We start from the raw sequence: 20,000 nt of genomic DNA, 5'->3' as shown, positions 1-20,000 counted from the left end.
TCGCAGGGGTCGACTCCATGGGCTGAACGTCTCCGGTTCGGAGCTCGACAGAGGGTACGTTCCAGATTACAGAGGGGCTGGCCGCGGAGCGAGTGCGAACCTCAACATGGCCAATTCCACAACCTTCTGTCTTCTGCTGGGTATAAGCGGGCGTCGAGATGGCGACTGCTTCCGCAGGTCTCCAATCATGAAGGGGTGTGTTCCCGATCGAACTTGCAACAATTTTGTCTTTCTTCACTACCGGCGAGGGTACAATGATCGTCACGTCTTCAAGGCTAGGAGTAATCCCGGGAGAGGGGTCATCTCTGATCCGCAGCTGAGGCATCTCCTGCATAACAGATGTGCTTTGCTGTTTTCTCTCGTTAACAGCAGCCGCCCTGTTCAAGCCGCTTTCCACAGAAGTCGACACAACGGTCTGGGAAGCAAAATTAAATAGCAAGTCATGGAGAGCCAAGCCTGCACACTACCTTGTCCGCCTCTTCCTCCTGAACTTCCTCCTCCTTCTTGATTTCAGTCACCGCGATTTCACCAGGCTTCAGGGTCATGCGCTCTTCCGTGCCGATCGCCTTGTCAACGCGCTTTGGAACCCAAGGCCTCTTCGCCGCCTGTGACTTTACGATCGCTGTATTCGCCTCCACTGCATCTTCAAATATTGGTTGCGGGAGCTGGATCGGTCCATCTGGCACCATGTCTGTTCCAGACAGCTTAAACTCGAGCTGGCACTGCTGATCGAAAAGGTTGAGGTGGCCGTCCATAAATGGTCTTCTCGGCTAGATTACACTACGTTATGGATCAATCTTCGCTAGGAAATGCAACATACCCGTATGCTTGCGTATGGGTCTACCATGAGATCCCGGCGATCGCGCATAGACGGGGCATCGGAATCCTGGAATGATTTACAGTGCGACCATGAGCGGTGTGAGTACCCGATGGCCAGGATCATACCTTGCATTCCCTAACCTTGGACTTCCCACAGATCCTCCTGAACAGCCAAAGGCCCGTTTTAATCAAGCCGGTAGTACCTGCGCCCACTACCGCCACGAAGATGACGAAGAATGTTTCCCGCACATGGGACCGACTCGGCCGGCTGAAGTTGAAGTACTCAGGATCTACCGTGACCTGCATGTCGATTGGTCCCGATTTGATGTGGCGATACAAGTATGTGGACTCCAAGGGCGGCAGCTTGAAACCGAAAGGAGTTCGTTCCCTCTGCTCTGGCGACACTACTTCCATTGGCGTGAGCTCTGAAGCAGGAGGAGGAAGTGCAGAATATGCTGGGGCTTCGATGAGCCTGTCAAGCCACATATCGACGCGGCTATTTGCAAAGCTGCATTGGCATGGTAGTGAGACGTGCGAGGGCGTGCGATTCCATGATGCACACTCACCGCGAGTCATCGAGCAGCTTCTTCAGGCTATCCGCGACGAAGCCTATCTCGTACAGGTAAGCATGTCGAACCACAGGCGAATACATGGGCATGAGCCCGAACAATCCGACAAGTAGGCTGGAAAATAAATACGGGAGGAAGAGCATAGTGGATAAAATACAGCGGGATGGGGGCGGGGCCCGTGGGGTATCGCGAGCGGGAGTGTGTCGGACAAAAAAGAGGCTTGTGGTGGTTCGAAAGAGAGACCGCCATCGCGTCGAGGATATGTTGGACCTCCTGCGCTGACGTCTGTCAATGTCACGTGGAACTCGAAACATACCGCTAATGGCAACTGGCTTGCCTGTTTTGGCCGAGACAAAGCGCTCCCTGACGAGAAGTTTGATTCAGGCGTTTTGACTACTGATCAGGTGGCGCGTGGCCTTGCCTGGTCGATCTGAATGAGACAGGAGAGACCTACACCGTATGTATAATCCCACATAGGAAGAAGCAATGTTGCAATCTCATGAGCAGTTCCGAGAATATGTAGGGACAGCAAGGCCATTCGGCTGCTCGAGCGGAACCTGGACTTCAAAAGGTTTCGATAATGGTACAAATTATCCAATGAGAGCTTAAGGAGCTCATTGGAACATTGGCATGCATGCTGCCATGATTACTATCGAAATCTACCGCGTAATTTATCGCGTCTGAACTGGCACTCAGTATGTGAGCAGCGTGGCTCAACTTTGTTTTTGCATTCATCCACCACGAACGTACACAATACGAGCAGGTAGTCTACATAAGTCGAGACAGGCTTATATAGAAAATAAAGTACTTCGGAGTCAAGGCTATAAGAAATGATGCGTGAAGAACGGGATGGAAGAAGATGCATACGTCGCGATTTCGCACATCAAAACATCAAAATCACAATTTGAGCACACCGAACGCAACCCAGATAAAAGCAAACCATGCAGACACAGCAAACGATTCTTACGTCTTCGTGTTCATGCTCCAAACAGAGTGCCTGACATGGACACGTTGCTTGGCGATGGGCGGTGGAACACAGGTGCGCTAACCGTGGAGAAGAAAACCACTTTGTCAACTAAACACGCGAAGCCACCCAACCAGACTCACCTAGCAGGCACAGCAGTCCTTCTCGAAATGGGCGAACGCGGGTCAGACGCAGCATCAATCACCATATTCGACGCATGCATTGGCTGAGACAGCGCTAGGCCAAGCGGGCTCAGTGAAGGCGTCACCTCCGCCGATCTCTGACCACGGCGCGAACCACTGCCGCTCGCCTGTACGGTGTTCCCAGGCGCGTCATACGTCTCCTCACTGTAGCTGCGGACGATCGTGCTGGGAGAAGACGGTGAAGCCACCACAGGAGCGCGAGATGCAGGCGAAGCAGATTGCCGTTCGCTCTGGCTGCGCGCGAGCGCCCTGGTGGCAGACGACGAGCCAGCGGGGGTCGTGCGCGCGCTGGACTTAGAAGAGAACATGCGCGTCTCGGGTTCCGTCTGCACGCTGCTGCTGCTGTATTCCTTCTTCAGCGTGCGCGATCCACGCTGGCGGGGCGTCGAGCCTGCGCTCCCGCTGCGGCTAGAGGTGGTGGACGGTCTATGAATGGGACTAGGACGAGGAGCGGGAGTATCCGCAGCGCTCCCACCGATGCTTAGGCTGGAGAAGAACGGCTCGATCTGCGTGATTTCCGTAGCCGGAGAGTCGTTAGCCGTGGTCTCGCTCTTGCCCACGGGAGATTGCACTTGGAAGCGTGTCACCTCGAGCGAGCGCACCGTGCTATCTGCAGGAGACGAAACGTCTGAGGAACCCTGATATGGGCTGGGTGGTTCATCTGGCAGAATCACCGATACTCCCGTGTCCGGCGAGGATGGAGGAGTCGGGACAGGACTGGTGGCAGGTGTTCCATACTGGGAGACACCTGAGGATACATAGCCAGAACGATCAGGCGAGGATGCAGATGACCTTGCCGCAGATTGGGGAGTTGCGCGGTCACCTGTGATCAGCAATGGACTGGGAGTACGCTGCCGCGCCTGTGTGGCTGCTCGACGTGTATCGCTACCGGAAGCACTAGCAGGACGCGCAGCGGATGCAGTGGCCAGTTGCACACGGATTTCTCGCGGGGAGTGTTGTCTGGAAGACCGCCTAGCACGCGGACTTGGAGGACTGTTCATATGTAGGGGTGATGGTGGGACCGGAGAGTCTGTGGGTCGTTGGAGCGTCTTGATCCTACCTCCTGCCAGCGCATTGGCCCATTGTCGCGCCGCCTCTGCGCGAGTCGCGTAGCCCTTGTAGCAATTTCCAGGTATTTCTGAAGTGTAGAAATTGCATTCTTCCCTGCACACAACTGAGCGCGTGAACGATGTCCTCGGCAATTCGATGCGCACGTACCAAGTGGAATATACTCCAGGTCGTGTGCCTCTGAAGACCACATACGCGACTTTCGTTCTGCCCATGACGACGACAGAGAGTCCGCATTCCCTTCGCGAGGCTCTTCACACCGAGTGACGCCTGCGGGATGAATGGTGTTGGGACAGTAAACCACGCATCGTGATAGCTCCTGATTTTAACTTGGCTCCGAAACATCACCACAATGACTGATGCTGTGCTTCTGGAACCTTCAGAACGCATTGTTTACCCTAGATCTGATAGAGCGTGCGAATACTACAGGCTAGTTGGCGTTGTTCGCTTTGCTGTTGCGCAACATCCCCCGGGTTGGTTGGCATGAAGCAAGATCATTTGTGTTGGAAGACATGAGACGACGAGCCTCTCAGACTAACGCGCACGTTCTCGATCATAACTGTCGAGACTCGAGAGCGCAGGCTCAAGTGCAGCTCAAATCGTCACATCGGACTCCACCTTGAAGCCAGCAACCTTGCCATAACAGGCAACGATCGTCGGCCAGACATAACTTGACACTCAGGAATAACCGACTTGCAACAGCTTGCAATGTTGTGATGAGCAGGAAATGTGCACATTCATGACAATAAATAAAGCCTATAGCTGACTGACTTTCCGAACAGTTACAACGCGCTACAACTCCCTGCAGACCATCTGATCATCTCACCGACAAGTGAGCCGCACAGGAATTCGGCTAGATTCTCAGACGCGAAATACTGAGCTCCAACTGAGTCTCACTCGCGCCCAGAGTGTGCTCTCTTCAACGCCTTCACATTCACTCCCTAATCGCGCTCCGATACCATTGATGTCTCCTGCTTGTCACCGCCTCTGAGTGTCGTGTTCGGAGCAGCTCGAGTCAGGCTTTCGAGCCTTTTCCAGTACTTCATTTTTTGCTTTTGCATCCGCAAACGCTCTCTCAGCTTCCCCCTTACTTTTGAAGCTTTTGTACCGTGCTCCTGAACAGCCAGCGGAGTTCAACCGACAATCAGACCTGTGCACAATCCGGCGCAATGAATGATCTCTTCAAGACACCCAACAAGAACTTTCTTACCAGTTGTCGTAGATCCCTGGGCGGATGCCCACAAATACAACGTAGTATTTGCCCTTCTGAGTCTGTACCATTTCGCCATCGGCGTAGATTAAATTTGTGACGAATATCTCACTCACGATAGATTGGTCCCGCCAAGGGTTTGTAGATTTTGCGAGATCCCCCCGAGAGCTTATAAAACCTTCTCTCTGTGCGTCTTGGAATGCATTCTCCGCCTCCACCCTACTGACAAACCCTTTAAAGCTGGCCCCGGGAAATTTGTCGACGTTAGGCTTGCAGTCCTTCCTGCTCGCAATTTGACGGGATGAACGGACTTCTCGATATGCATATCAGACTTCTCTCACCACGTATCGTAAACCCCTGGCGTTCTGCCCCTTATCACCACGTATGCAGCATACAAGCTTCGGCCTAGCCCGTTCTTCGCCATTGAATATTGAAGACCAAGGTGGGATACGAAACGCCTGTGCCCAAGGCAATGGAGAGAACGATGGGAAGAAGAGTCGCCTGCCGAAGTCCAATCGTCAGTTTAAATGTCTACGACCATGTAAGCGGCGAACGAATTATCTGATTGCGGAATGTACTATCGCTTGAATAATCCATCACGCGGGAGCAGAACGATGTGTCAGTTCATCCAAGTTTGTTGAGTGCTTTGCGAAATCCGATACCGCGTGTTTTCCGCGCTGCGGTGCTATTAAACCTTGTTCTTAGATGGATAGAGACATATGACCATTCCATCAAGGATATTCGAAAGAACGCCTGATGATATCACGCTGAAGGTGCAGCAGGATAGCCCACAATATTAGTTTGAGACACAGGTCATGCGACGAAGGCATGATGAAGATATGCACCATACATTACCACACAGCGTTACGTTGCGCACGGGTTTCTCGCGAGAAGCGTTGCCTGGAAGATCATCTGCGACGCGTTCCTGGGGTTCTGTTCGCGTATAGGAAAGATGCGGGGGGATTTCGGGGAGTCTGTAGGTTGTTACATAAGTGTCTTTTTTGACCCCTACCATTATCCATCATGCATCACTCAGTGTGAGAGTCCCATGTCGCGTCGTGGATCGCATCATCGCGATCGGGAAATCACTGTGTCAAGGTGCAAGTACGGGTAACAGTCAGAGTCGGCACTATTGAAAATGATCGCATAGCTTGTATGATGACTACTGCTCCTGCGCCAACTCGTACGTCTCACCACCCTCAGTGATACCCTGCTCGTCTTCCGTGCTATCCTCGACATTCTCAGGAACAAGAGACGCGTGCTGGAGCTCGGCGCCAATGTTGCCATCCAGGCGGGAGGGAAAGTCCGGAATGTTCAGGGTGCTGTGAGAAATCGTATCCACGCCCGCGCTGTCGAGGGATGCCTGGCGTAGGTTGAGGATGAAGCGTGATATCAGGATTGATGAAATCCTGATTGATTCGGTAAGCATGGGTTGAGCTGAACTGAGAATGATCGGTCGCTTACGGTGGCAGGAAAAGTGAGACGTAGTTTGCATAATCCTGCTTGCACGTTACCTTAAAGTGGCCATGGAGTTGTGTGGATAAACTTGCCTGTGAATTCTCGTAGCGGAGTGTAATCACGATCTCGAGGATGTTGAGAAGCAAAAGGGCCCTGATGAACGGTAGAAGAACAGAGTCGTGACAATGCACTGTGACAGAGCCCGACGTACATGAAGTAGAGCGTGCCTTGAATTGGTTGCTCATAAGGCTTTGCATGTATTACCCAAGAGAGCCACACATACTCACCGTCTCTCATCAGCACCGTCGAGATCGATCCTCTTAGTTGTAACTTCCGCACTTCTATAGCGAGTCGGAATGTTTTGAACCAAGTGAGAAGGACCACGATCAGATCGGATGCAGCCGGGCAGATGCGCGCGACGAAGACGACTGCAGGAATCTTGCGTGTCAGAGCAACAAGTAATTGATCTTCTTTAAACGCACGTCTATGCAAAGGAGGATAAGTCCTGGTATTGCCAACGTCGGAGGTGGACGTGACACTTACTTCTTCAGTAACGCCGTGGACTCGCGTTCATTATAGCTACAAACTGGATAGCTGCCTATGTAAGTGATGAACGCGTATGGATTTCTTATATCTGCAAACTGCCCAGAGGTGCTCAACATACATATGATGGCGGAGAACATGTATACTCACGAGGTTGGCGCCGACTGGCGCTAGCCCCAATAGCAACACTAGCAACGCAGGGATGATCTGGTGTCCACTAACAGCATACGTACGGAACGCGGAAAAGCCTAACAATTTATCAATCAGTCTCTTCATGAATTTGAGGTCGAATATCTCTGAGTTGCTGTCACAGCCTCAAGAACAATAGTCGTCCCGCTTAACAATAAGCCCACAGCCTCACAGCTGCGACAATCTATTAATTGCGCTGAACATACGGTGCGGTCGTCGCCGCTCACCTCTGTGCGTGTGGATCGTAAGTGTTTGCTTCACTCGCAGCACGACATGATACGACTTACCAGTGGAGTATGCCACCAGATGGCATCCAGTGCGAAATTAATGCCTTGTACCACGAGCAAATAATGGTTGAGGGCAAAGATGGCCGTGACAGTGGTCAACCTGGCCTGCCAGATGACGTAAACCTCTTCGGAAAAGGTGACGATGTACTCAAAGAAGATGAGGGCTGAATATGTCCAGTCTGTGAGTCGAGTTCAATTGCTTAGAATGGTCCACCCCGGGACGTACCAGTAGCTGCGAGATAGCAGCAGCCACTGATGTATCTGTGACAGTGATCACAAACTGGTCGGTTGAACGCCTCGGAAGGTATCATCGTCCTCACCCTTCATGTAAGATAGTCGCTTCTTCCTGAGCCAATATGCTTGCAGCTGACGCGTTCGACATTGTAGGGGTATCAACGTCAGTGACAACGACCAATGCAGAACGAAACAATTCTCGGAGGGACTTTAAGGATGCCCATCGGCGCGCGACTCATCGCATTATGTATGTCTGATTGATCGGACATGGACGCAGAGGGTTAGGTTCAGATAGAGACTTGCAGATAGCACAGGTGTTGGATATTGCAGAAGAAACCATCTGTCGAACAGAACAGCCGTATCAGGCATGATACTTCTGGTTCTGTCAACTGGAGGTCACAACCCACTGGGATCCCAGTGCTATCCAGAGCGCCTCGCGCACTGTGATGGAGGTGAGCGGCCAGACCGCTGCCGTTTTCATGCGCCTGAATATACTTGCTCAATGTCGTAAATCCAAAGGCACCCATACTTACTGTGTCAATGAGATCTTGGCGTGCTTTTTGTTCTTTCATCCTGTTCCGGACGTGTCCTTGATCCCTTTCGTGGAAGCTCAGCATGGAAATTGTGGATTCATACAATCTCCTGCGTGGCCTATCACAACCGACGTGATGGTCGTCTTTGCAATGTCCTTTTTCGTCTCTGTAATTAGCTCTGGCAGGCGAGACGCTGGGACACTGCAGAGCAATTATATCGTTGGAATCCTCGTGTTAGCTAAGAACCTCACCAGACGTCTGTGATCCACCCGCGAGCGCCGGGAACCAGCTTCTGCTCTCGTCTTCAATTTTCTGGATGCCGGATTGAATGTCTAGTGATAAGGAGGGAGACGAGGATGACAGGATCGGTGGCAAGCGCTCGATGATGATGGGTGTTACCAACGTGAGATAGGGCCATTCGAAGCATGAAACATGTTGAGGGTGCGCTCGAAGGTTTGACGTCCGTCAAAATCTCATCACAGATTCAGGGCCCCTGCACAGGCCCACACTGGGTGATGCGGTGTGTTGCAAGTTCAGAACTCTTTCTCCATCATATTGGCACTCACCTTCCTCTACTCGTGTGTATGGATCCCAAACTTTACATGACATCGAGTGCTTAGTTGACAGAATAAGGTGAACGGCTTGTTCTGCCGGCCATACTGTACAATTTTAATGAATTCGGCGCCCTTACGACGCGTGACAGCTTCAACGATTCGACACATTGCGAAATTAGGTTTTTTGACGCCCATGCTGTGGCCCTCCTACGAGTCGTAGCGAGCTGTGTCGTGCCGACATCAGCCTAAAGGTCTTTTCAGACCTAATTAATTAGTATATTCTGCGCGCCTCTCTTGAAGTATCTCGGCCCAGGACTGTTACTTGTGATCTATGCGAAATGTTTGCAGGAGTGGGCCAACCATATCGTCCACATTCAAAAGGATTCACAGGGCCACCTGGTACCAGGCTGCGAGGTGCAACAGAATGATCCACAACATTAGTTTGAGAGACACAACGCATGCGATGAAGGCATGGAGAAGAAGCCAGAACGTCCGATGAAGAGGTGCAATACACATTACCATATCATTGCGACAGCATATAGAATAAGAACAATCCTTGCCCGAAGGCAGCTCCATCAGTTTCGTGATGAGACCGCCAAATCATACTGCAATATACCCTCCCCGACTCGCACTTTGTCGTGGCCGCACGGCAGAGCATAGATGTGAGACAACGTCGCGGAGCATATACGGGACCTCTCGCCAGAAGTCTCGGTGTCTGATGAACCAAAGGATCACAGCGGGTGAATCTCCGGAGAGAAAGGTAACGAAGTGTATACACGCACGGAATGAGGTCCATTCCTGATGCGCCGTACGTCGTGTAATTGTAGTATGCGCCCAGTCCGAAGTACGCTAATAGCGCCAGGAACAACCTGTGGGAAACGTCAGAAAATGTGCGCGCAGCATGCCACATCGTTGTAGATACACGCACAGTAGGAAGAAATACCCAACGCCCGAACCTATAGACGTCTTCGATTTATCATCCCCCTCACCCGCATCTTCGTTTGGCTTGTCTGAGGATCCATCATCGGACGATCCGCAAGCTGCTGGTGTGCTCCATTCTGCGGACATTTGTGAGCCGTCATAGGAGAGGAAAGAAGGTTCCGAGTCATCCGTTGCACAAAGCAGTCTCAGATGGAACGATTGAGGTAATGGGTCGGAAGTTCTGGAGGTGGGATATGATGGGCCTTGGAAGGTGAGCGAGAGGCCTTTCGGTGCTGAGCTCACAGTAAGTGACGATATTTTAGACAATGGAGATGTGTGGTGATGAGAACATGAGCGCACATGATAGTGTAGAGTACTCTACGCCGGAGGATGTCGCGAGCGGGATGACAGCCACTATCCGGTCGCCCTCATCGCCTTTGCGGTTCGTCTTTGTCAGGCACGCCCGCGTTCCTGCGGGACACTGATCGTGAGACACCACGCAGACGGCTATGAGCGAGCAAGCACCTCCACGGAGCAAACAGAATGCAGACGCAGCACACCTACCTGGTCCTTCTCATCCACTTCTCCCAACTGCTGCAGGTTTGCACACAGGTTAAACCTGACAGTATCAACCATTGTGGTGGGCGGTGTACTCCGCTCGCGTGTAATGCTCTGTTCGCCCGCAAGTGGTGTCAGGTCGTAACTGACGTTGTCGAGAGAGATGTGGCAGTCGAATCCGCTATCATCTTGGGCATGTACGACGGAGGAAAACAAGAGCAGGGCCATTGCATGCGAGCAAAGGGCTCGCTTTCGTGCAATCACCATTCTGTCTGAAATGAAGTAAAGCAGAGGCGGTCAATGACAGTGGTGGTTGCGTTGCAAGTGTTTCGGTGTGTCGGTGCAAGGCTACCCGTGTGCTCGGTACGCGGTGCGGGGACCCCAGTGGCGGTTGGAGCAAGACCCCGTAAAGAGGTCGGTTACGCGTCCGCGACGCGTAAGTTGGCAGACGCCACTCGCCGCCACAAGCTCGCAGCCTCATTTCTTTGGACCCACCATCACTCTCGCGTTCCAAGACTGCTGAGTGCTCAAGGATCTTTCTGGCGATGGCGACGATTGAAGACCTGATTCCTCTTATCTACCATGAGCAGCAGGAGCCGGGATCGATGCTTTGTGCTCAGCATGCCTTAAACTCGCTGCTACGTGAGAAGCAATCGATTCTATTCCGTTATGCCTTGCTGAAATATCTTGACATCATACAGAGGGCAACTATGTCAGTATGCCGTATTCATGAGCGTGTCGCATCCACTCACGCTTATTTGGTACAGTTCACCGCACCGGATCTGTCTACCATCGCTCTATCTCTAGACGAGCAGGAGGCGGCGTTTGACGAAGACAATACTGGGCAGGCTAGCACCAACATGGACGACACAGGTAAGTCATCCCGCATTCATGTCGCTCCTGTAAAACTGATCATGGCTTCAGGCTTTTTCTCGGTACAAGTACTGGACAACGCGCTGCAGGTCTGGGGTCTCACGTACGTGTGGCAGTGTCGCTTCTAAGGGAGAGCTCACAATTGTGACGTTCATATGGTAATAGTCTGGTCCACTGGCGCAGTGAACGCATGCGGCCGTTCCAGCAATATCCACAGTATGTCCTCGGCCTTGCTCCCTCGTGAGCGAGAAAACGATAACTATATGTAGTATGCAGCTTGCATTCATCCTCAATCTTCAACAGCACTGGTACACCCTGCGGCGCTTCGGCATCGATCCCCCTGATCCTGACCACGTTGGGCACTGGTTCAACTTAAACTCGTTCCTACAGCAGCCGGAATGGATTTCAAAGCTTTATCTGGACATGGTACTGCAACAAGCAGAGACAGACGGTGCGCATTATCTCCCATTAAACTTCCATCAACGCACGCTGAACATCGTGCGACGTGCAGGGTACTCGGTGTTCGCGGTGGTGCAAGTAGACCCGGATGCCCTGCTCGCTCTGCCCCGCACTTCCGCGGACCACCTTGCCGCGGTAATCCCAGACCAGCCGAGCGTTCGCCCATCTAGGACAGCAGGATCATCCTCGCAAGCTGCTCCGAGCGCGCAAAGTCTGGAAGGTTTCGAGGACGAAGACATGGAGCTCCAGGCCGCTCTGCAAGCCTCGCTCATGGGCATGAACACTGAATACGAGTACCCTCATACTCACACCTCCGTCCCGGCGCCGCTGTCATCCCTCCCCGGTATCCCTTCGCGGGGCATTTTCACCTCCACGCACCGCTTCGACCAGAATGAACAAACACCACAGTTAGCGCCGCCGCCGCTCATACCCATCCAGGGTGACGACGATGACGAGATAGAGGCAGAGTCCGAGCCCGAGCAGTTGGAGGCCGTGAATACCGACCCGGTCGCGGCGAGCATGGCGCGCAACCGTGCCTTCCTGCAGGCAATGCAGCGCGAGCAGGAGGCGGCGTTACAGGAGGGGTACCCGGCGCAGATGGCACGCTTTCAGGCACGCCACACCGCAGAGCAGGAGGAAGAGGAGGAGATGCTCCGCCGTGCGATAGCGGAGAGCGAGGCGATGGCCCGGGAGCGCAAGGAGGTGGCCGAGGACGAGCAGCAGGCACCGTCACAATCTGCCTCTGCGTCGGTGTATGACGAGCCTCGGGTATACGACGACGAAGACGCGGAGCTGCAGGCGGCGCTAAAGGCTTCCCTCGAGAGCGTCCCCGAAGGCTTCACGATGCCGGAGACACCGCCCCCACGGCCGCCCCAGTCATTGCCGAGTGCGAGCACGTCGGCACCAGCTGCGCCGCCGCCGCCACTGCAGCGGGAACCTTCAACCAAGTCTGAGTCAGAGGGCTTCGAGACAGAGTCGGAGGCGGAAATCGAACCGCCACAAGAGCAACTAAGCATGGAAGAGATTAGAAGGCGGCGGCTGGCGCGGTTTGGGGGTTGATTGGTGTTGGTATGCAGCGTCGCGCGATGAGTGAGTGCAGGTTTTCAAATTTTTGTATAATAATCAGCACATAGACTACGCAGTGCTCGAATTGATATGCTTCGCCAGTTTGCAGGCTATCAACCACCCGAGCAACGTAAGATGAGACAGTATTTTAGACGATTGACAAGGATGTCTGCTACAATACATGTGTCTACATCTATTATGATGATACCCAAAGGAAGTGAGCGTAATGCGCAAGAAATGGGACGGGAATGAGTTATGCGCAATGTGTATGCGTATAGGTAATGTATCGTTGAAGACGCAATGGGAGGAGACACAGATACAGGGAAACACGAGTCCCAATCCAGTCCACCAGTCCGGCATGTCCGTCCGAACGAGCTTGAGTACGTCCCAATTGAATTTACTTTCATAACAATACGGAATAACGAATCGCGAAGGAGCCAAGGAATCAATCCTACATATCATTACCAAGTTAAAGGGAACTGCGATGCCGGACATGTATACCGGAGTCCGATATGGACATGCACGATGGTGGTCATCAAGACCAGCAGATAGTCAATGCTGGTCCATCGCGGCGGCGATTTGGCTCTTAAGCCACTTGACGAGCACTGCCATTCTCTCCGATGTACCCGCTTCTACTGCGTTGGAGAGCGCCTCAGCCTGGAGCACGTCGAGCACGCGCTGACCAACCGCCACCTCGCACTCCTCAGCGCGGCCGAAGCCACTCAAGCAACCCTTGCGGTACTCCGTCTCCGACAGGCCGAGCATAGAAGCGACGGTACGCTCCCGAATGGGAACCCCATCGCCAGTTGTCGGCAATAGCGTGCGTAAGAGAACAGGCAACGCAATGAGCATCGGAAGGTCGGCAGTGACCACCTCCAGGTCCGCTTCAAATTCCGCGAGGCTGCTCACACTGGAGCTACCAGGTCGCCCACGCAGAACTGCAGCGTGCGATTGGACTGACTCGAGCAACGCTGTGAGAGCGCTCAGGGCATCGAAGGCCTCGTCCACGGCCTCGCGGGCGATACGGGTCGTCTCCTTGTCTGCAGACGGACGCGGGAGCATGTAAAGCAGGTTGCACAGCGCACGAGCATCAGCAGCGGCTGCGCTGCCTTTGGCGACGGTTGTACCCGGAGAAACCGGACGGGAGGGAGGCAGCTTGAGAGTGAACCTACTCGCGGAAGGCGTAGTAAGCGTAGTAATTTGGGTAGATACAGGGCCTTGACGCTTGCTCTCCTTCCCCTTTGCATATGCAGACGGAGGGAGCACGGGAGACGAGGGTGGGGTGGGAAGAGGAATAGGGCGGTTGGACAGAGCGACGAGACCCCGCCAAACCAACAAGATGAGAAGAGACGCAAGGCTGTTGTCTGCGGTTGCCGAGGTAACGTAGCGAGATAGACCTCGAGCATACACTGGCATCAGACCCTGCAAGGCCATGATGGACGGGTGAGGTAGTGGAGACCTGGTGCCTTTCAAAACGCTCGGCGCATTAGACGGGGTCTCCAGTGCCTCCAAGAGCGGCACCATTTCGTTCTTGATGCCGTTCATCAACGGGTCAATAACCCTCTTGACTACAGACACGAGTCCTTCACGGATATTCTTCAGCCCGTCGCCTCTCATATCCGTCTCCAGGCCCAAGCCCAATCCGTCAAACGTTTCGAGCAGCTCGCCCGCCAGCGTAGCAAGTCCTAAAGCATGCAGCTGTGTCGCATTGGGCGAAGGGTTGTGCGGCGTCGGCGGGATTGGATCATGGAATACTGACGATGATAGCAAAGGCAGCAGATCGCTGGATAAGTTCGACAGGAGCACCGAGAGAGGTCGTTGAAGGATCCGAAGGAATGCTCGGTACAGATGCGGGTTCTCACGCACGGCTTTTACTTCCCTGACAGCGGTATCAGAAGTGAATGAGACGTACTACCGGCAACAATACTCACTGGGCAATGAGGGCACCTAGAGCGCGTCCACGTCCTGCAGGGATCGGTCGTCTCCCATTCAGCAGCTCATGCGGTACGCTTGGGCCGCTAGACTGAGCAAGTGCCTTCGATACAGCCTCACTAAGCCTCAGACTCAGCACGTCCATGTACGAACCGTCCTGTACGGTAGTGGCGGGGGCACGTCCGGGCACCGGTGAAGGAGAGGGGCGTCTGAAAGTGGCTAGAGAGAGTCTTGAGAGAGGACGCGGAGCCCGGTCGGGACTCATAGTTGAGTCAACGGGTGTGAGGACGGGGGAGGAAGGACGAGTGGCAGGACGAAGAAAAGACGGCGTCTTAAGTGCGCTGTACATTGCTTATGTAGTGATGACGACGAGGTCGGGCGTGAGAGGAGGCGGTTTTATGAGATGATATGTGAAGGCTGCAGGTGGGTTGCTTCGTACGAAGCGAGAGGTAGCGCGACGACAAGAGCGATGGATTGTATCTGACCGGAGCAGGCAACCTGGATCCGATAGTGTGACAGTGAATTTATCCCATATGGAAGAGCTGATTGTTCGAGGGTGTTGAGAGGTCTGCGGTAGGGCAAAAGATCCTAAGGAGGCCTGTCAGTGTCAACAAGGAGGAATGCGAGCGGTCCGAAGAGAATGTTGTTGATGTGGTATGTGCTACAGAACGAGTCAGCACGTCGGGCCACGAAGACAGCTGCCCTTGGACGCACCCAGGCAGCGAGGAGAATATCATGAATTAATCGCGGAAAGCACAGTGTGGTATGGTGCGGCTGCGAGGCAGAGGGGCGAGAGGAGAAGGAGAGATCCTTGCAGACGAAAAAAGAGCAGCGGAGCGCTATAAGGGCGGGTAGGATTCCCACGAGCCGGGTCGGACTGGATCCGCGTCGGTTATCGCATTTGGCGCCCGGAGCTACCTCTTCCTCTCCCCCCGTGCTCGACCTGCCACTCGGCGAGTGACTCGCCCCGCTCCGTGGGCTGACTCTGGCCACATCGGGCCAATCTGCCCTGATATACACGGCTCATGGTGAGACCCTCCCAACGACGACAGCAGTGGGGCCTTGCATGCGACCTAGGCGTTACCGCTCTTTCACATCATCCATCCACGTGCAAAACGACCCGTCCGTTGATCCTGGTCGTCGTGGAGTCCACAGTATGACTTGTTCGAACTTTATGTCGAGATGGACTGCCATGGAGTGGACGGCCTGCGGGGGCGCACGTTCGATCGCATCGCATAGCGGCAAACGATCTGTTACATCGATATGGTGATTCTGGTATACTGCAACAAGATGCTCTACTCCATCATTCGACACATAGCGCTTTACAAGTAAACGCGGCCTGCAAGATTGGATTACTATGCATCGTGTGCGCAAGGAAGGTTCAGACTAAGGGGATGGGAAGGCAGCTATATGCGCTCGGGTATCCAAACAAGGTCAGAAACTCCGAGCCGCCTGATGTGGATGCGGCGGCTCAGACGTATAAACAATGAAACAGGGATCTGTCATGGGTGGTCATGAATGGTCGTAACGAAGATGCTATTGATCCGCCTTCTGCAACACCACGGTGTCTGATGACCTATCAGCTCCTTGGCAATCTACAAAGTCCACGCCGTTACGGTCTCCGCGAGACCGTTCAAGTTGTCCTGGTAGTTGATGATGCCTTCATTGTTGACGCTCAACTGGTACGTAGTGTATACCGTGTTCAACCCGTAAATGGCGATGTCGGTCGCGCCATTTTCGATTTCCACGATCTGTGACTGACAATTATAGTCGTCATCACAGGTCTCAGCGTAGTCCTGTATAGCAAGCTGTCAGAAAAGCCAAGAGATTAAGTCGGAGCAGTGGCAAACCTGGAAGAAGCTGTAGTGCCCGGCACCTGCGTAGATCGCAAGGATTAGCAAGGCGCCCTCCGAATGTGTGGTAAGATTCGCCCACCATATACCAGAATGTTCGACGAGGTTGAATCAACGTACAGGGCCCATGCGGCGTTCGCTGGCCAGGAGGAGGGATCTCCGTACGTGCTACTCGGAATGAATGGAGCAGTCGGACCGGGATTCGGTTGGAAGTACGGCTGTGCGGTACGTGAGTGATCCATGCTCAACGACCGCATCTAGCCACTCACTGTCTCTGTCTGGATAAAGCCCAGGTAATGATTGGTGGCACCCATCAACCCATACTGGTACATGATGTGGTGTTCACCTGCAAACGCCGTCAATGCTCAATACCAGTGTGAAGTGAGATGAAGTCAAGCGCACTCGCTGCGGAGGAAGAAGGCGTCAGAATCGACTCAGGGTCGCGAAAGCACGACAATACTGACAAGTTCCAATCATCCATACCGGCCCCTGTGACTCAGATAATATACCGCGAGCGCTCCAGAGAGTCAGCTGCGGGCTATCTGAAGGAGCGTGTCAACTTCTGTGAAGACCGGGGAAGGACTATTCTATCTCGCCTACCTGATGCGTCCAAGTCATGATCCGCGAGCCATACCCATAGCCCCTACGCCGCAATCATCAGGTTGTGCACAAGTCCGGAATCGAAAAGTCTACTTCGAGATATGCGCTAGCTCCAGAAGTGATGTAGATTCCGAGGAATGCTGCGAAGCAGTCGCTATTGCCACTAGTCGTCGTCGAAGCCGGGCATTGCGAATCCTGCAAGTCCGTGCCATCCCCTGCGAAAATGGTGTGCAAGAAGCTCGGAGACGCAATGCAGCTGACTCACTGCCTCCAAGACTGTAGAAACCTGGTATCAGCAAGTTTCGTGCAAGTAGCGAGAAGCACACTGACATGATATAAGTGTCCCAAGTACCGGCTGCACCCTGTTCGCCGGCAGGATCATGCACATTCCATTCGACAACTATCGCTCCGGCAGCTAGAAGACGAAGACGCGAAGCGTGAAGGCACAATTAGCCGCCTGTACCTTACGCCAAGCAGGTGCGCGAAGAGGAAGCACGCCACCCACCGGGTCCCTGTGTCGAGAAGATCATGTCCGTGATCTCCGCGACGCCTTCGTCGCCCGAATTCTCGCCGACGCGCACAACGACCTGAGGAGCGTTGTAGTTCTGGAAGTAGCTGCCATAACCCATGATCGTGGACCATGCCTCGCCGACGACAATCGTTCCCGCAGGAATCGTGATCGTTGAGGACACCATGTAAATGCCTGCATCGAAGTAGATAATGTAGCATCCGGCGTACTGCAGGTCGTTACATGGTCTGTCACCGAAAAGCAAGACAGCAGGATCCGAACTCACATTGTTGAAGACGTCCTGGATTGCGGCTGTATCATCCGTGGACCCATCACCCGTCGCGCCTTGGGATCTAACACTTATGAACTGGCTCGGCGAATAGTCGATGTATTGCGGGTGGCCCTTCCCGAAGATCCATCCCGTGCTGGCTAGCAATTCGGAAGGCTTCGAGATTGCAGTAATATCACCTTGGGTGAAGGTACCGGTCCCGTCTGAACCAGAATACACGTTGCCTTGTGCCCAGCTATTGATAGTGTACGTCCCACCAGCAAGCTACGGAACAAAATGTCAAGGCCAGCTGGCTCCCTTGTCAAGCGATATACATACCACAACGTCGCTGCTGGAGGACGCGACAGCGTAGCCCACGTTGGTGAGTGCAATATTATTAAGGACGATGGACCCGTCAAGAGAACTTGATACAGAAGAGGGTTGGATGAAATACGTGACGTCTGTGATGGCCGCGTCGATGATATTTTCGGAACCGACACCTTGAGAACTCCCGGATGTCGTGCCGGTTGTCAATGCGAAGCCCACCTGCACAGGACGTTCACATGGAGTTTCAGAACATCTGAAAGGCAATCATCGCACCTCGCAGTTGTTGATGGTGATCCCTACGAAGCAAAAGATCAGCATTGCAGCTAATTTACAAACGAACAACCACCGACCTTGCCAAGTCCACCCCCAAGCCCATATGCCATAGACCTTTGCAGACTCCAATCAGGAAAGAGAAAGGCTGCATCTTTGATGTTGATCTCTTACCGCTGTGGTCATTTGATGCGGGTATCGTCAGTCGGACTGCCTCAATCTGAATAACAAGATCTTCTCACCAGTATTGGCATTGTTAATCGTCACGTTCCGGACGGTGAACCTGCGGGACAAGGACTTCATATGAATCGTGCATGAACTCGACGCCAAAAACTTACTGCTGATTCCCAACCTCCAGGCCGTACTTCCCTCCGTTGAACACCATGTCTGCGTCGTGACATGAGACATGGTTTCAAGATGCGGCAAATCCACTAACCTCCCATGAAACCGCCGCTGTTTATCGCCGATTAGCGCTTGCACTTGGCGCGGAAAATCTCAAGCGGCGCCTACCTTCCATTCTCCATGTACAGACCTACCTGAGTGGTATCCGAGGCCGTGCTCATCTCGAACACCAGGTTGAGGAGTGATGTGGACTGTGAGACCTGCCAGTGGATACCGTATACTCCCGAAGTGGCCGACGTTTGTGTGAGGTCAAACACAAAGTTCCGGACCGAGCGGTAGCTGCATTCATATATCAGCCAGATACAGGCCACTTGATGCAGAAGACCGCTCACAAATTGTCCTGGTTCGTGTACCATTGCGCGCCGTAGCCGTTCGGAATGTACGGGTCTGCATCTTTGTGACAGACATATTGTCAGCAGAGTACATATACCAACCACAAGACCTACCGACGAGGGCTAGTCCAGAGAAACTGGAACTTGCCAAAAGGGTGGGTGGGACCTTCGCATCGCCAACGAGCACGGTATAGTAGTACGCGATGAGAGGCGCCGAAATGAGGTATGTCCTGTGGGAAATACGATGTGAATTTGAATTGATATCGCATGTAGATGTGCAGACCTACCCTTGAGGGAAGAAGACAACGGCAGGCGTGGTTCTTCCATAAACCATGTCAACGATAACGAGAATAGATCGAACGATATTGGCTTACGTAGACGAGCCACACCCGTCTCCACAGCGCGAACCAGAGGAGATGGCGTCGCTGTTAGTGCGCTTCATGAGGCATGCTGAAATCACAGAACCCCGAGACTCACTTGATGGCGTCAGTATCATCCGTGACACCGTCACCCGCGGCTCCGTAATCCTTCACATTGCGGAAGACCGCGTACGTGGAGGGGTCAGAAGCATATGGCGCATACCCTTGGTGAGTGATGTCTTGCAGCCAGTACGGATCGCTAGCTGACGCGTTCCCTGCACCAAGAGATGCGGTACATAGAGACCCAAGCCCAGAAACCCCCAAGATGGCCGATCCCAAGACAGTACACAGAGCGAGCAGGGCAGAATGCGGAAGCATGGTCAACCCTCGAACAGGAGACGTCTGGAGAGGTACAGGTTAGCAGGACCGCAGACGACTTCGGGGCACGGACGAGCGAGCTCATGGTGCGTGCAGTTTATATACGGTCTCTGGGTCTCAGCGTCACGAACATGCATCTTGCAGCTTCAGCGTGAGACCGAACTGCGTAAAATAACTAGGCCCGTGATGGAGAGGCTCGGCGAAAATGCTTGCTTGCCACCACAACGTGATATCTATAGATGAATGAGTCCGCGCAAAAGAGGT

At 53.5% G+C, this 20,000-nt stretch overlaps 8 protein-coding genes across 8 annotated transcripts; 2 read left to right on the top strand and 6 right to left on the bottom strand.

Annotated features, from left to right (window-relative positions):
- The first annotated feature begins 810 nt into the window (after positions 1-810).
- Positions 811-1,836, top strand: LAESUDRAFT_345342 (uncharacterized protein). The gene is made up of 2 exons (XM_040902101.1): positions 811-918; positions 977-1,836. Exons 1-2 carry the CDS (start codon positions 892-894, stop codon positions 1,499-1,501), a joined length of 552 nt encoding a protein of 183 aa, XP_040768430.1. The 5' UTR covers positions 811-891; the 3' UTR covers positions 1,502-1,836.
- A 655-nt stretch (positions 1,837-2,491) lies between these two features.
- Positions 2,492-3,838, bottom strand: LAESUDRAFT_755378 (uncharacterized protein; the record flags this gene model as incomplete). Its single annotated transcript, XM_040912018.1, has 2 exons — positions 2,492-3,719; positions 3,774-3,838. 2 exons carry the CDS (start codon positions 3,836-3,838, stop codon positions 2,492-2,494), a joined length of 1,293 nt encoding a protein of 430 aa, XP_040768429.1.
- A 514-nt stretch (positions 3,839-4,352) lies between these two features.
- On the bottom strand, positions 4,353-5,332 carry LAESUDRAFT_721051 (uncharacterized protein). Its single transcript, XM_040907944.1, has 4 exons — positions 5,175-5,332; positions 4,950-5,115; positions 4,834-4,895; positions 4,353-4,773 (listed from the first exon to the last, which is right to left on the bottom strand). The coding sequence occupies exons 1-4, from the start codon at positions 5,255-5,257 to the stop codon at positions 4,602-4,604; spliced, it is 483 nt and encodes a 160-aa protein (XP_040768428.1). The 5' UTR covers positions 5,258-5,332; the 3' UTR covers positions 4,353-4,601.
- Positions 5,333-6,348: 1,016 nt separating this feature from the next.
- Positions 6,349-7,472, bottom strand: LAESUDRAFT_643679 (uncharacterized protein; the record flags this gene model as incomplete). Its single annotated transcript, XM_040903801.1, has 3 exons — positions 6,349-6,719; positions 6,981-7,148; positions 7,304-7,472. Coding segments are annotated over 3 exons (708 nt in total), but the record flags the coding sequence as incomplete, so codon positions are not given.
- A 1,511-nt stretch (positions 7,473-8,983) lies between these two features.
- Positions 8,984-10,480, bottom strand: LAESUDRAFT_721047 (uncharacterized protein). The gene is made up of 5 exons (XM_040907943.1): positions 10,117-10,480; positions 9,913-10,033; positions 9,560-9,845; positions 9,414-9,500; positions 8,984-9,346 (listed from the first exon to the last, which is right to left on the bottom strand). The coding sequence occupies exons 1-5, from the start codon at positions 10,375-10,377 to the stop codon at positions 9,232-9,234; spliced, it is 870 nt and encodes a 289-aa protein (XP_040768426.1). The 5' UTR covers positions 10,378-10,480; the 3' UTR covers positions 8,984-9,231.
- Positions 10,481-10,655: 175 nt separating this feature from the next.
- LAESUDRAFT_755376 (Josephin-domain-containing protein) lies at positions 10,656-12,501 on the top strand (the record flags this gene model as incomplete). The annotated part of the gene is made up of 7 exons (XM_040912017.1): positions 10,656-10,752; positions 10,812-10,822; positions 10,878-10,983; positions 11,035-11,086; positions 11,149-11,199; positions 11,253-11,434; positions 11,495-12,501. 7 exons carry the CDS (start codon positions 10,656-10,658, stop codon positions 12,499-12,501), a joined length of 1,506 nt encoding a protein of 501 aa, XP_040768425.1.
- Positions 12,502-13,059: 558 nt separating this feature from the next.
- Positions 13,060-14,788, bottom strand: LAESUDRAFT_644161 (uncharacterized protein; the record flags this gene model as incomplete). The annotated part of the gene is made up of 2 exons (XM_040903835.1): positions 13,060-14,386; positions 14,439-14,788. The coding sequence occupies 2 exons, from the start codon at positions 14,786-14,788 to the stop codon at positions 13,060-13,062; spliced, it is 1,677 nt and encodes a 558-aa protein (XP_040768424.1).
- Positions 14,789-15,641: 853 nt separating this feature from the next.
- LAESUDRAFT_721041 (glycoside hydrolase family 55 protein) lies at positions 15,642-19,807 on the bottom strand. Its single transcript, XM_040907942.1, has 21 exons — positions 19,477-19,807; positions 19,374-19,424; positions 19,287-19,319; positions 19,114-19,229; positions 19,000-19,060; positions 18,776-18,946; positions 18,702-18,718; positions 18,604-18,652; positions 18,508-18,548; positions 18,332-18,345; positions 18,008-18,214; positions 17,687-17,953; positions 17,398-17,629; positions 17,245-17,307; positions 16,986-17,107; positions 16,893-16,935; positions 16,757-16,834; positions 16,562-16,638; positions 16,375-16,510; positions 16,290-16,315; positions 15,642-16,235 (listed from the first exon to the last, which is right to left on the bottom strand). The coding sequence occupies exons 1-21, from the start codon at positions 19,734-19,736 to the stop codon at positions 16,035-16,037; spliced, it is 2,265 nt and encodes a 754-aa protein (XP_040768423.1). The 5' UTR covers positions 19,737-19,807; the 3' UTR covers positions 15,642-16,034.
- Between the last annotated feature and the right edge of the window lie 193 nt (positions 19,808-20,000).

The sequence above is a fragment of the Laetiporus sulphureus genome (assembly GCF_001632365.1).
Source record: "Laetiporus sulphureus 93-53 unplaced genomic scaffold LAESUscaffold_4, whole genome shotgun sequence".
NCBI lineage: Eukaryota > Fungi > Basidiomycota > Agaricomycetes > Polyporales > Laetiporaceae > Laetiporus > Laetiporus sulphureus.
This window is presented reverse-complemented; position numbering and strand designations above follow the sequence as displayed.

Coding starts and splice junctions, on each gene's coding strand:
- LAESUDRAFT_721041 (XM_040907942.1), bottom strand. CDS start 19,736: ATGCTTCCGCATTCTGCCCTGCTCGCTCTGTGTACTGTCTTGGGATCG. Junction 19,230..19,286: donor GTTGTCTTCTTCCCTCAAGG/GTAGGTCTGCAC, acceptor TATTTCCCACAG/GACATACCTCATTTCGGCGC. Junction 18,549..18,603: donor CTGGAGGTTGGGAATCAGCA/GTAAGTTTTTGG, acceptor CTTGTCCCGCAG/GTTCACCGTCCGGAACGTGA.
- LAESUDRAFT_721051 (XM_040907944.1), bottom strand. CDS start 5,257: ATGGCGAAGAACGGGCTAGGCCGAAGCTTGTATGCTGCATACGTGGTG. Junction 5,116..5,174: donor CCAGGGGTTTACGATACGTG/GTGAGAGAAGTC, acceptor AATTGCGAGCAG/GAAGGACTGCAAGCCTAACG. Junction 4,774..4,833: donor CCAGGGATCTACGACAACTG/GTAAGAAAGTTC, acceptor GATTGTGCACAG/GTCTGATTGTCGGTTGAACT.
- LAESUDRAFT_721047 (XM_040907943.1), bottom strand. CDS start 10,377: ATGGTGATTGCACGAAAGCGAGCCCTTTGCTCGCATGCAATGGCCCTG. Junction 10,034..10,116: donor AAGTGGATGAGAAGGACCAG/GTAGGTGTGCTG, acceptor TCTCACGATCAG/TGTCCCGCAGGAACGCGGGC. Junction 9,846..9,912: donor AGAGTACTCTACACTATCAT/GTGCGCTCATGT, acceptor CTGTGAGCTCAG/CACCGAAAGGCCTCTCGCTC.
- LAESUDRAFT_345342 (XM_040902101.1), top strand. CDS start 892: ATGATTTACAGTGCGACCATGAGCGGT. Junction 919..976: donor ACAGTGCGACCATGAGCGGT/GTGAGTACCCGA, acceptor GACTTCCCACAG/ATCCTCCTGAACAGCCAAAG.